This window comes from Vidua macroura, chromosome 2, assembly GCF_024509145.1.
Source record: "Vidua macroura isolate BioBank_ID:100142 chromosome 2, ASM2450914v1, whole genome shotgun sequence".
In the NCBI taxonomy this organism is placed as follows: domain Eukaryota; kingdom Metazoa; phylum Chordata; class Aves; order Passeriformes; family Viduidae; genus Vidua; species Vidua macroura.
This window is the reverse complement of record NC_071572.1, coordinates 86,421,352-86,434,874: the sequence shown is the minus strand read 5'-3', so window position 1 is coordinate 86,434,874 and position 13,523 is coordinate 86,421,352. Positions and strand designations below refer to the sequence as shown.

Below are 13,523 nucleotides of genomic sequence, written 5' to 3'. Positions count from 1 at the left end.
TTAAAATTACATAACTACCAATAAATGTTCCCTTTTCTACAGTAATTTTGTAGTGAGAAACTTGATTTAGGGAAACCCCACAATGATTCACACTGTGAATTTATTTTTGCATTATTCAGTCAGGGGTGTGGGTGGAAGTCATTAGAACATGTTACCAGAGATAGCTAGGGGAAAGGAGAAATAGCTTCAAGAGTCAAATCCAAGCCCTAGGTAAGTGAAGTACAAAGTAAATCGAAATCACTGAGACAGAAAATTGTTCAGGGCTGGGAAATTCTTCTGGGGAAATATGTCTCTTCTGAATGCCTCTACCTAAATGTCTTTTTCAGTCAATGCTGAAAAGGGAAATAATGCTGGGTAGACCTCTGGCAGCGCTTACATTCCTGTGAAGACCTCGAGAGTGAGGCGCAGTCAGTGGAGTACCTAGAAAAGGAACATTTTGCAGTCTCTTTTCTCAACACAAGGAACAAGGGTACAGGTTTGCTGAGTAGGAGGTGTAAAAACAAAGCAGGATTATTGCTAATACAGGGAGACACAAATCTGTACTGGAAAAACCCTTGAAAGCACTGGCTTAACATCTGTGCCACCTCCTCTTCCTTAGCAGTGGCTTAGTAAATGGGTACCAGATCTAGCAGGGTAATTCAGGGTGAGTGAGGCACTGATCCTTTTGGTCCAGACAAGAGTTGCTTCTGAAGAGCTGTTGGGGATAGGTAAGTGTAAAGCCTCCATCTCTCCTTTGATTTTCCATGTAAGCACCTCTGGAAGAGCTCTGCTATGAAGACAGGCTGAGAAAGTTGGGAAGAGAAGGAACACATCATTGTGGGCTTCCAGTACTTAAGAGTACTTAAAACAAAGAGGTTTAGGGACTTTTTACAGGGGTAGATAGTGATAGAACAAGGGCAAATGGTTTCAAATTAAAATACAAGAGATTTAGATTAAATCTTGGGAAAAGGTTCTTGGAGTGTGGTGAGGCCCTGGAACAGTTGCCACAGAAGTTGTGGATGTCCCATCCCTGGAAGTGTTCAAGACCAGGTTGGATGGGGCTTTGAGCAACCTGGTCTAGTGGAAGGTGTTCCTACCTATGGTAAAGGGGTTGGAACAAGATGACCATTAAGGTTTCTTCCAATCCAAGCTATTCTATGATTCTAATTTTCTATGATTTTAAACAAACTCCAGGCAGGGACAGTGTGTTTGGAATTGTCCAGATCTGGTACCCTGACATATCTGAGGCTGCTGCAGCTCCCTGACCCCAGGTTCAGCAGTGAGGCTGTGCTTGTATCCCAACAGGTACATATACATGTACATATGTACCCAAAAGACTTGTGTGCACTCTGGTGTCTTTACTGTCACACCACCACTGACACAGGGGCCTCCAGGCCCAGCCCCACCCCAGAGGCTCTCGCTGAGATCCCTCAGACAAGATAGAGCCACTCACATAGGAAAATAATTGGAAATGCAGTTTAATGAGAGGCCAAGCAGTGCCAGTCAAATGTAGGTGTAGCACAATGGTCCTGTGAGAAAAATTAGGAACTGTGCAGACACTAATTGTCACTCAGTAACAACTATCATGAGACTTCCTCCTCTGACGAGGCCTCAGTTTCATTTTGGCATTTGGTCTCCTTGGTCTCCTTTTGTTGCGATTTGAGCCTTTGTCAGAAGGCAAGTGCTTGAGAAGGAGAAAGTGGTGCTGTGCTAGCTGCCACCCCATGGGAAAGCAGATGACTGAAACCTGTCCTTCCCTTGAGTGTGTCTTCAAGGGAACTTGAAGGGGCTGCTGAAGGACATGCAGTAGGAAGTCAATGCAGATGGTGAAATGGGAGACAACTTTGTAGCCCAACACCATGGAAATTCCCAAGACAGGGGGACGTCACTGCTTCTGTTTCCTCTTCCTGATGCTGCTTAAAATTTTTCACTCCTCAAATGCACAAAGAGCTCCCACAGCTAGTGCTGGAGTCCAGGATTTTCTAGTACTTCCACTGGCTGCCTTGGAAAGTACTTTTCCCAGGAGTGGTGTAAGCTCTGCTGAACCTAGATGTAATTAGGGGGTGATACACTACAGTGAGTGTAGCATCTCATATGAAATAGATTATTTTTCATGATATATGGGAAAGTAAGTGAAGAATGTCCCAGCATAATTGAAATAATGACATTTATTTGTATTTCTCCCTCTCACACTAACATTTATTATTTCTCTTTTAAGGTTTACAAGGAGGGTCTTTACTTCCAATAAGGACAGAAACATCAAAACCATCCTGAAAGATGTTCAGCCTGTACATGACAACCTGCAGAGTTAGCAAACACACATTCCCTTCAGGCCAATTACTGTGATGCTTGCAGTTAGAAATTATTTCCTCAGTTTAGGGGTCTACACTGTCCAGGTTATTTAAACTTCTCTTATCACTGTTAGGGACCTGGCCAATACAGTCAATGTCATATAGAGAGCAATTCTTCTCATCTAGAAGACCATGTCATGTGGCCAGTTGAATCACTCTCTAGAATTCATTGTCCAAAATGGGAACCTGGAGACCTAAATAACTTATAGATATCAACACAACAAAACACTTAAAGCAGATTCCACCTCATTACTCATTTGCCTGTATTTCAGACACCCACCGTGGGCTGGCTGCCATGGCACAGGAGCTATGGAGATGTGCATCCTTCCAGGGCAAATGCAGATCATTTGTGATTCCCTAGAGAATTTCAGATAACAGTATTATGTTCAGGCAGCTGAATCCCAATATAAACTTAATCACTGTTGTTTAAGACCACACTTGGGTCTTGGAGACTGGAGGCTGCTAAATATTTTTGAAATACTTCTTTATATTTACCAGCTTTTATCATGGCTCATCTCACTCTTCCTTCCATGAAGCAGTGATCACAGGGTAAAAAAATGGTTATTTAATCTTCTTTTTCCACACTGGTGAAAATTCCTGTTGTCTTTCATGGTGTCTTTTCCTCTAATCATTTCACTCTGCCTGATTCAAAACACAGTATTGCAGCAGAGACTTTATCCATGCTAGCAAGAGTAGAAATGTTACTTACTATACAAATGAGAACTTAGATTACACATTCCAGTAGCATAACCAAAATTGTTAATATTGGTAACAAAATGTTGAATCATTTCAGCACTCACTTCTGCTAACATCATAAGATTCTTTTAGGTAGAACTGTTCGGTAACTGTCAGATGACAGTCCTGGAGTTATGCTGCTGGTTATTCCATAAAAAAGATTGGTTCTTTGTACTGTCATTTTTATCTTGATATTATATTTTGCTACATAATATTATATAGTCTGCTTAAGATTAAATCATATGTAGCATATGTAGCATAATTTGATTAAGTATCATACAATTTATTACGTTGCTCTTAAATCTTATTTCTCCAGTTTGTCAAAACCTTGTGCCATAAGTAGTCTAAATTCATGATTCAAAAAAAAAAAAAATTAAATGTAGCTCAACATTTTACCTGAAAAACATTTCCTTATTTGTTAAACATGCTATAAAATTACCCAAACCAGAAGACTTGGGCAAAATGAGGATAGTAATATTAGTTAAACACCTTGCGTCACTACCTCATGATGAAACTGCTATGCATCATTTTTACTAATCAGAGGATATTATACAGCATGAGTCAGGCTGTCACTGATTTAATACCAGCTATATAAACACAGCTAAGAAGTGTGCTCAGTAGCTCAAGAGTGAAACTGAGGCACACAACCTTAGATGAGGATGAAGACCTTTGCAATTCTCCTGTCGCTATATGTGGCCATCTCCTCTGCAGTTCCTGTGGCTCCAGAAGCAGAAGATGAAGGAAAAACCCTACAGCTTGTAGAGGTAAATATTTCTTCAGTGCATATCTAAGGGAAATATAAGGTATTCTGAGAGATAACTATAATTGCAATTCACAGAATATGGGTGGAAACTAAATATGTGCCATTTTACAGAGGTTTTAGGAGAAAGTTTTTCCTATCAGCTAGAAAATGTGTGAAAATCATGTGGAACTTATTTACCCAGAAGTCATCTGAATATTGTATACTTCACTTTTGGTGTTGCCAGTAAAGTAATAACAAAACTACTGAGGTGTGAGTTCTAGCAGGAACCGTCAAACTCAGCAGCAATTTAGATTTCAGAATGTGCTTTGAAACTTGTGGTATGACTGGTCTTAATAATATAAGGAAGGAAACTTGCTTGAAGCAGGCAGGTTTTTCCATGTTTTGGCTGAAGAGATCTCTTGCAGCATATTTTGGAAAAAGGGAACTCACACAGACACAACATAATTTGTTGTAGACAAAATTCTTGAAATTCAGTAGGAAGGCCTGAGTTTCTAGTATCATATATTCTGTAGATAAAAATAAAAGTCATGACTTGGCAAGTTTAACTCTCTAGCCATAGTCGACTTCTTTGGTGACAGTCCCAGCTGCGTGGACTGCCAGCCTCACTGCCAGCCTCAATTTCCTTGCATGAGACCAGTTATAAACTTCCCTGTAAGCTTTGCTGTTAGAGCAATTGAGTACGGTAAATAATGTAGAATTAATTATTAATAGTAAATATTACATGTTTCAAGACATTTCTTGATCTATTTCATCAGTGAAACGACAAATTCAGAAAACCATAGGAAAACTGTACTGAAAAAAGAGGTTATTGTTGGTCCTGGTAAACACAGGGCATGTCAATATGAGAATAGTTTAAGATTACTTAGTAAATTTTAAGTGTGACCAAAGGCAGTACTGATAAGTCACAATGCTCTTTTTTTTTTTTTTTTTTTTTTTTTTTTTAACTCTGATTCAGAGTTATCTACAGAATTTCTATGACCTTCAAAAGGATCACCATCCCCATTTAAGAAGTGGTGGTGAAAACCCCCTTGCTGCAAAGCTCAAGGAAATGCAGTTGTTCTTTGGACTAGAAGTGACTGGAAAACCTGATCTTGACACATTGGAGGTGATGAAAAAACCCAGATGTGGTGTACCTGATGTGGAGCGATATGCATTCACACCAGGGAATCCCAAATGGAAAAGAAATAATCTGACATACAGGTAATCTTTCCTAATCTGGTTCAAAAAGGTATAAATCTAGCACATCAACTTTGGGGTGGGGGTGTCGGAAGGAATCATATTATGCCATATGGAACATAGGGATGTGGTTTAGTGATCTCTGGAAGAAGACAGATACTTTAGAAGGCAGTATCTAAAACAAAGCCTTTATTAATTTTCATTCATGAAAGATGCATCTAAGATTTTTGATTTTTTCACAAGTGATTATATTTCAGCAAAAATGCTGAAATTTCAACTATTTTCTAAACAATGTATTATGTGTTGGGTTTTCTTTGAAGGATTTTGAATTACACCCCAAAGATGAGACGAGCTGATGTAGATGAAGCAGTCAGAAGAGCTCTCAATGTCTGGAGCAACGTGACACCATTGACATTCCAAAAGGTTGAGGGCAAAGTAGCAGACATTATGATCTCTTTTGCTTATAGAGGTAACAACGATAATGCAGCATATTAAAAATACCCATCTGAAGTTACAGAAGTAATTTAGTAATTAGTAATTAACTAATTTTTTACCTCTTCATTTTAGACCACCGTGACAATTCTCCTTTTGATGGTCCCAATGGACAGCTGGCCCATGCATTCCAGCCTGGTGAAGGTCTTGGTGGAGATGTGCATATGGATGAGGAGGAAACTTGGACAAAAGATGGAAGAGGTAAGTTTTGTAGCTGAATCCATATAGTTTTAACCTCATATGGTCCTACCTCACATGATATTAACTATTTAATGAGCCTGGCTACAGGCAAAAAAGTGAGCAAAAGGGACAGAGCTTTTAATTTATAATTGCTTGCCCTTTCTTTGTTGTTGTTTTTTACTGCCACTTTTAGGCATGAACTTGCAGAAAATAGATTTTTTTTAGATCATAGTGGCATTTATAATGTCATGTAAATATTTATGTCATAACGGTTTATAATTATTTTAGGGTCAGCACTTTAAAATACTTTTCTGTTCAGTGGAAAGCTAAAACTTGGAAACAGGGAAATCTGTTGGTAGACTTCTGAAGGCAAATTCTTTCCTTTTGTTAACCTAACACTTCAGAGTTTAGTGCTAACTAGAGTGTTCCAGTTATCACTGAAACTGTAATCTCATTGTTTGTTTTTAAGTTCTTTTTTCTGTTGGATCACTGCCAACAATCCCTCATCATGGTCATGATCCTTGATGTGAGCAGTTTATGTGATAGCAGGGGAAACAACTCATGTTTAAGACAAAAGGACACTAGAGAAATTACAATGAGAACACAAATAAGGCCAGACAGTCTTTACATACTCACACAGGTCTTCTGTAACAATGTTTTTTTGTTTTTATGATGATAGAATTACTCACAGTCTCTCTTGTACCTCTAGTGCATATTAGTTTCCCATTTAGTCAGTCATGCTGAGTATTGAAACAGATTTTATGCTGTTTCATATGGTTTTCATCCTACAGGCTACAATTTGTTCATTGTTCTTGCCCATGAGCTTGGCCATTCACTGGGTCTGTCTCATTCAAATGATCCTGGAGCACTGATGTATCCAACTTACTCCTACACCGATCCCAGTGAATTCCGTCTTCCTCAGGATGACATTGATGGAATTCAGGCCATCTATGGTAGGAAATAATATATTTATTTAATATTTCTACTTGGGAGGCTGGTAAATAGCAAAATGAAGGTATTTCATATTCCACCAAAATAAGAAGCTTATCAGTTTCTGAAAAATGGATAACAAAAGGGAGAAAATTCCTGGAAGCTAACTTCAGCTGAAGTCCAGTTCTGCAAAAATATCATTTTGAAAAGATGAACGCAACTGGTTTTATTAACATTAGAATTCTGCATTTAATGACAGACTCTTACTTTGAAATGATATTCTTTCTTTTCTGTATAAAATGAGTTTTCTGGATTCTCTGAGACCTTCTGAACACTCTCCTTATATTTCTCCACACTATATGATAAATACTCATCCTACAGGACGGTCTAATGCTGCTGTGCAGCCAACAGGACCCGTAACTCCAGAAGCTTGTGACCCAAATCTGACATTTGATTCTATTACTACCCTACGTGGAGAAATATTCTTCTTCAAGGGCAGGTAAGAACAATAAGCATATTTATTATTTCTTTAAAATATTCACTAGTTTAAAAAAATCCATGAGGTAAAACTGTCCTTTTGGAACGTAATACAAAGAGAAGCACTAGAAGATCATTCTCAGATTATTAATCCAAAGAGCCCTATTTGACAAGAGCAGGGAAGGTGGCAGGAGCTTGTGGGTTGTTTTCCAGCTTTTCTATCACTGTGGCACACTTATCTCTGAAATTGATTCAAAAAAACAGGAAAGCAAGACCACTCATGTATCTGTTAGCAGTGTGTCCATGGGTCCCACACTCACCCTCAATGCAGGAGCAGGGACAGAACTGAAAGCACTGCCAGAGAGAAGGACATCTGAGCCTTATTGCCCTACAGAGAAGTAGAAGATCTTATCTTCAATTTGCTGATTTTTAGCACCTAATTGAAGTGCTAAAATTACCAATGCCTTTGCTCTAGATTTCTTTAACACTCAGTGGACAGGGGTATTCACATCTCCTCTCTGTTGTACTCCAGGAGCTATAATAATTATTTTGAATTTTTGATAGGAGTGGAATTATTTTATGACTTAAATTTTGTTTGCAACAGATACATGCTGCGCAAGCATCCCGAAAGGACAGAGACAGAGCTCAATTTTATCTCACTGTTCTGGCCAAGGTTACCATCAGGAATTCAAGCTGCTTATGAAAACGTTGAGACAGATGAAATTACAATTTTTAAAGGTAATTGAATCAGAAGGTCTCCACTTTTTCTGACCTGTTACTTCCTGCTTCTTATAAACTATGCAGTTACAGAAGTTAAAGTGTTTTTAAGGAAGTTGAACAGATTATCTTACAATTCTGAAAATAATTACCAGAGGACCATATTGCTGGAACGGATCTCCAGAGGTCATAATCTAGAAAAATTTCCCCTCTGTTATAGTTAATGCCCTGAAAAACCAGGTTATGAAAAGCGCTATCCTTCTTCAGGTCTTGTTCTCTTCAGGTAACAGCACTTCATTTTGTGCAGAAGGATTTTTACTGAATTCAATTGACAAATACAGGCCTTTTTATGCTACACTTACTGATATGCTTATTAGTATTTGTCGTATTTTGAAAAAAAATGCAAAAATATGTTGGTGGAAAATTGTACTGTGGGAGAAAAATTGTTCACTGAACAATCAGTCCTTCTTTTTCAAGGTCTCAAGTAGCCTTTAAATACCTTTTAAATATCTCAAATAAATTCATTATGTACATACTATAGTATATGACCTATTACCATATATAAGTATGCTCATAGCATCTAAAATTGATTAAACATGTGCTTTCCTTAATAGATTAATTTGATGTACATCACCCAGTTTTCCAAATATTAGCATATTACAGGAATTTAGCAAATTCAATATCCCAATCCAAGGTCAGTGGTTTAACTCATCAACCTCTAGCCCTCCTCAGGTTGTTATCCAGAAATATGCCTTATATTCATTTTTTTTTTAATTCTGGGAAAAGTTCTGTCCAACACACCTCATGATTCTAATGTTTTATTGATAAAAAGAAAAGGCATTTCCCCTGTCTTCATTATTTAGTCCCAGTGTAAGAATTAGAAACATTTTCTAGAGTAGTAAACTGAAAAGAATAATATGACATCTAGGCACATTGTCTTCCAGACATCTAAAACACAGCTAAATTCTTTTATAAGTAGCAAAAACAAATGAAACTTGCTTGTATTTTTCAGAGGATAAATATTGGGTCATCAGGGGATATGATGTTCTACCTGGCTATCCCAAACCAATCTATCGCTTTGGGTTCCCAAAGACTGTTAAAAGAGTTAATGCAGCTTACAATGATGAAGCCACAGGGAAAACATACTTCTTTGTAGCTGACAGTTACTGGAGGTAAGATTTAATGTTCATTCACCAGAAGACATGTTTTCATTTCCCTGGGGACTGATGTATTACTATACAGTTTGAGTGGATCGATGTTTAAACCAGGCATATTCCAGAAATTTAAATGTGTTTCTTTGGAGTTAAAAAAAAAAATTAGGCTTTTCTTAGGAAATGTCACCCTTTTATCAGGATTTTTTCCCCCAAACATTAGATTCCTGTAGCAGGATTATAAGTACTTCCGCGTGAATGAAAAGCTGCCCAATAAAAAAGAGTCAATTTCTAGTAGATTACTCACTTTTACTCCACAACAGTGTTGCTTTTTTGTGCTATGCTGTGATAGTGTCCACTTTTAATTCACTTTTCAAACAAAATGAATCATCAGTGCCAAGTGCTGTAATTTAATTCCTCTGTGAAGTAATTATAAGTATTTTCCAATTTTAAAGTTGCTCGTGTTTCTAATGGAAGTTCATGACAAATTTCAGAGAGCAATTTTGTTTAAGTCCATCACTGACACTAATTCAGCTATGGTTCAGGACTGTGCTACTGTCTTCTCCAAAGTTTATGTTTTGTTTTTATGTTTGACTGGATATTCAGTGCCTTGAAATGGAAATTAATTTTATGGCCAAGGCTCTGATACTCCAGAAATACATAAATAAATTTCTGAAATTTCACAAAACTTGTGTTTCCTGGGTCCCTGGGAACATTGTGACAAACTTTACCACAGGTAGGATTTTCAAATTTCAGAGAAATCTCTAAGAGAAACTTAAGAAGAAGAATCAAAAGCCACTTAAGTTCATCTCTATAAGACTTCTTAGTAACAGCAGAGTTGCATGTAAGAATTTGCTTTTGACTTTCGAAATAATGTCTGTTCCTCATAAATTGTAATGACATTTCTTCTAAGATACGATGAAAAGAAAAAATCCATGGATCATGGGTATCCCAGGAAAATAGTCTCTGACTTTGGAAACATTGGCAGGGTTGATGCTGCTTTCCAGAAAGATGGTGAGTGAAACTTACCTTTAACCTGTGTTTATGTGGATATCCGGGCTTCTACAGATAGAATAATTTTTTCAAAAAGCTGCTATTAACCTTAATGAAAAGGAAATTAAAAATATCAAGTCTACATGGACTGTCTATAATGGGGATTTTTTTTTCCAAAACACTGAAAAAAGCCAACTAATAAATATAATTGGATAAAATTTTACTTCTAGGCTATGTGTACTTCTTCCATGGAACAACCCAGTTCCAGTTTGATCCTCGTGCCAAACGGATTGTTCGACAAATGAAGAGCACCAGCTGGTTTAACTGTTAATTGCAATGGTTTTTTCATGTGCACACTGAATGTTTTTATCTGCTGCATTTTTCAGCATTTCATGATTCTCAGGTCAGAACAGATTTCTGTTCAAATTCTATGGCAGTATAGTCTTAATAATTATTTATTTTAAGGCAAATAAATTTATATAATTTATCACAACTTCTCCTGTAATGGTCAAGTTTCCTAATAAATTATGTTTCTCATATAATTTTGTTCTTGATGTCTTTTTTGCCCTGATGCTCAAGAGCCAACTCTAGCTTTTGAACACCGAAAACTGTATTCTGGAAGGAAATGACAGGTTTTTTCACAATGACAGAGAAAGGAGGATACACTTGTCTCTGAACCCCCCCACTCCTCAAAAACCCTGGTGAAATTCTGATGGTTAATTAGTTGGGGCTCATTATCATTGGTGTACAGATCTACTTCCACTTTCTGTTCCTTTCCCCCGCTTCCCCTCTTAGTCTACTCTCCAGGGTGTACATATTTACAATTGTGGGCAGAGAGCAGGGGGCAGGGGAGAAGGAATATTCTCATGTTTTTGGGTTTAGGAACTGGTTCCAAGTCCAGAAATGCAGAAATATAGATTAGAAAGGACCCCTGAGATAACAAATAAGTGACTTGCTCTCAAAGGTAGCCACATCATATAATAAATAATTAAACTTCTTTAATCAAGGCTCTTTCTATTCTTACTTCTCCAATAGTTACTAAATCCCACCTAAATCCAGTGGGTTAGAGAATTAAGAAGTTTGTTTATAAGATTAAAATTCCTGGCCAAAAAAAAACTCTGATTCAAAGATTCATAGAAAGGACAGCTTGATTTCCAGCTTAACCACATTTTCTGCAAAAGCCCTCAATTAAAACGGCATTTGAAGGGTTATTCACTTTCTCTTCAGTCTTTGTATCTCAGCTGATAACATTAGAAGCCATATGAACAGAACAAAAAGTATTATATTTTATATCTGTATAATTCAACAGACTTCATATGAAGGTTTAAGGTTAGGGGGAATAAAAGTTATTGTATTTTGAAGAAATAATGTGTAGTCTCATAAAAACATATCTGTTTCATTTTTTTCGTTTCTTATCTGTATTAGAAGGCTATTAAATTTTATCCTTCATAAATTCAGAACAGATTTGGTAGTTCTTATTTTTATTAGATTCCATATAGATCAGTCTCAATAGTATTCAAAGATAAGAAATTGTATAATTGAAAATTAATTTGTTCCTATACTTTATAAAACCTAAGAAAATATTACAAAATAATAAAAATAAATTACAGCAAATCAAAAGCTTTAATTAAGAAGTTAATTTATTGAATCCTGATTTCACAAGGTGTTATAGGTACTAGTTCTTTAATATGAATGAAATTAAACCAAAAATTGTTTTAGAAGTATAAAAATCTAAATTGATTTTGTTGTTCTGCTTTTTTAGCAGAAATGGTCTACAAATATAACACAAGATTTACAAGCAAAGATAATATTTCTTACTAGAACAATTTATATTAAAAAATAAAAACTGGGGGCATGTGTTTCCTACACATATGAAGTAAAAGCATAGGATCTCAAGGTGATGTCAAAAGAGCTTCTCAGATTTAGAGCAGAATGCTAGTCCCTCTCTAGAAGCAAATAGTGCTGAGTATTCATGGGGCAGTGAAAATGTTAAATGGGAGATGAAGGGTAAGCAGGTGGTTATGTTTTAGAGGAAAGAGAAATAAAGGTGATTTACAGACCATGGATGATGAAGAAGCTAAAAATAGGAAGGAATTTCTAATACAATATTTTTAGTCTGTGCCTTTTTGCATCCTGTCCAAATTTTAGTTGCCAGACACAGTTTTGAAATTCACTTTGTGAATTTCCCATGAGCAGGAAGACAAGAGCTCAACATGAACTGATTCCTTTGTGAGAAATCTGTCCCGTGCTTATGTGAGAGCACATTTCCTCTGCCTGTGGGAGTGCAGCGATTGCTTCATCCCAGCCACACCATGAAGAGGAGGGCACATCTGGTGCCAGCCACTCTTGTCTTCCTTCAGGCACAAAGCAGGCTTTCAGGAATTAGGAATTAGGGTGTTTTGTCCATAAAATTGCCTGTCATTTTCTTTTTCCCTTTAAATAAGTTTACCTCTATTTGCTAATTACTGTACTATGTTAAAGTACTGTACCCCTCCCCAGGGCCTTGTTACAGGTGGGGTGTGTAATTGTAGCCCATATAATCAGGAAGACAGATTTGCCCAGCCAGGAATTCAATTCCCTAAATGTGTTTAGTGCATTAGCGACTCTGTAAGGTCTCCTAGTAACCCATGCAGGTATGAAACAGAACTCCTGGGAGCCCATCACTTCCCGAAGGCCCACAGAGGTTATACTGTCCCTAGGGACCTGTGTCAGCATGGTTGAGTCCTGACCTCACACACTGCAGTTTGCTAAAAGTCCATGAGGAGTCAAAGACAGTACGTGGACAATTTGCCTTTGCTTCTGTTTTTCACTCAGGCTGAGTAACAATTCCATTTTATTGGCTCTGTGGAAGAACAGCCTGAAGAGTAGTGGTGCAACTCTTCTGCCTGAGCAGTTCTCTAGTGCCATTAAGGTGCCTAAAGATTTCCAACTGGCTTCCAACTACCAGTTTAGAAGCCACAGGTCCCCTCTAGGTTCTGGATCACAGCCACCAGTGTGGCTTTCTTTTTAGAGATCTGTCTTATATTTTTAAATGGATATATTTGTTTGTCTCAAGGGTTTCAAAGCTAGAGGGAATGACCATTGTGCTACAGTCTGATTGTGTTCATGCATATGTCACAAAAGACAAACACTGTTCAGGGCTTTTGTACGAAACATATTTTCCCATGGCACTAGGATACATTTTTGAAAAACATGTTTCAGCTGATATTAATTTAATTTGATAGAAAAATCAAGAACTATGGGGAGATTTGATATGAACTGGGAGAAGTGTTTTTCTTGCTTCCCACTGTGGCTATCAGATCCCCACAGCTGTTGTCATGTTGCATTGAAGGATAGAGACAATAAGAGCAGCTAGGTTAAGATCCACTGCATCTAACTATTCATTTATTAATTAAGCTTTCTTCTACAGAAAACAGAGAAATACTTCTCTCTGGAGAGTGATTCAGCCAACTAACTTAAAATCAAGTCATCTGACCTCAACAATGTCTTCATTCAATGTAGAGAATTTGAAACCTCTAATTTAAACTACATTTTCAGTTTCAGCTAACATTATTGTTCGCTCAGAAGACATTTGAGTGA

General features: G+C 37.2%; 1 protein-coding gene across 1 annotated transcript; it reads left to right on the top strand.

Moving 5' to 3' along the window:
* Window positions 1-3,718: 3,718 nt before the first annotated feature.
* LOC128803227 (interstitial collagenase-like) lies at window positions 3,719-10,448 on the top strand. Its single transcript, XM_053969938.1, has 10 exons — window positions 3,719-3,829; window positions 4,784-5,028; window positions 5,325-5,473; window positions 5,572-5,697; window positions 6,468-6,629; window positions 6,988-7,105; window positions 7,688-7,821; window positions 8,813-8,972; window positions 9,865-9,965; window positions 10,175-10,448. The coding sequence occupies exons 1-10, from the start codon at window positions 3,719-3,721 to the stop codon at window positions 10,273-10,275; spliced, it is 1,407 nt and encodes a 468-aa protein (XP_053825913.1). The 3' UTR covers window positions 10,276-10,448.
* The last annotated feature ends 3,075 nt before the right edge of the window (window positions 10,449-13,523 follow it).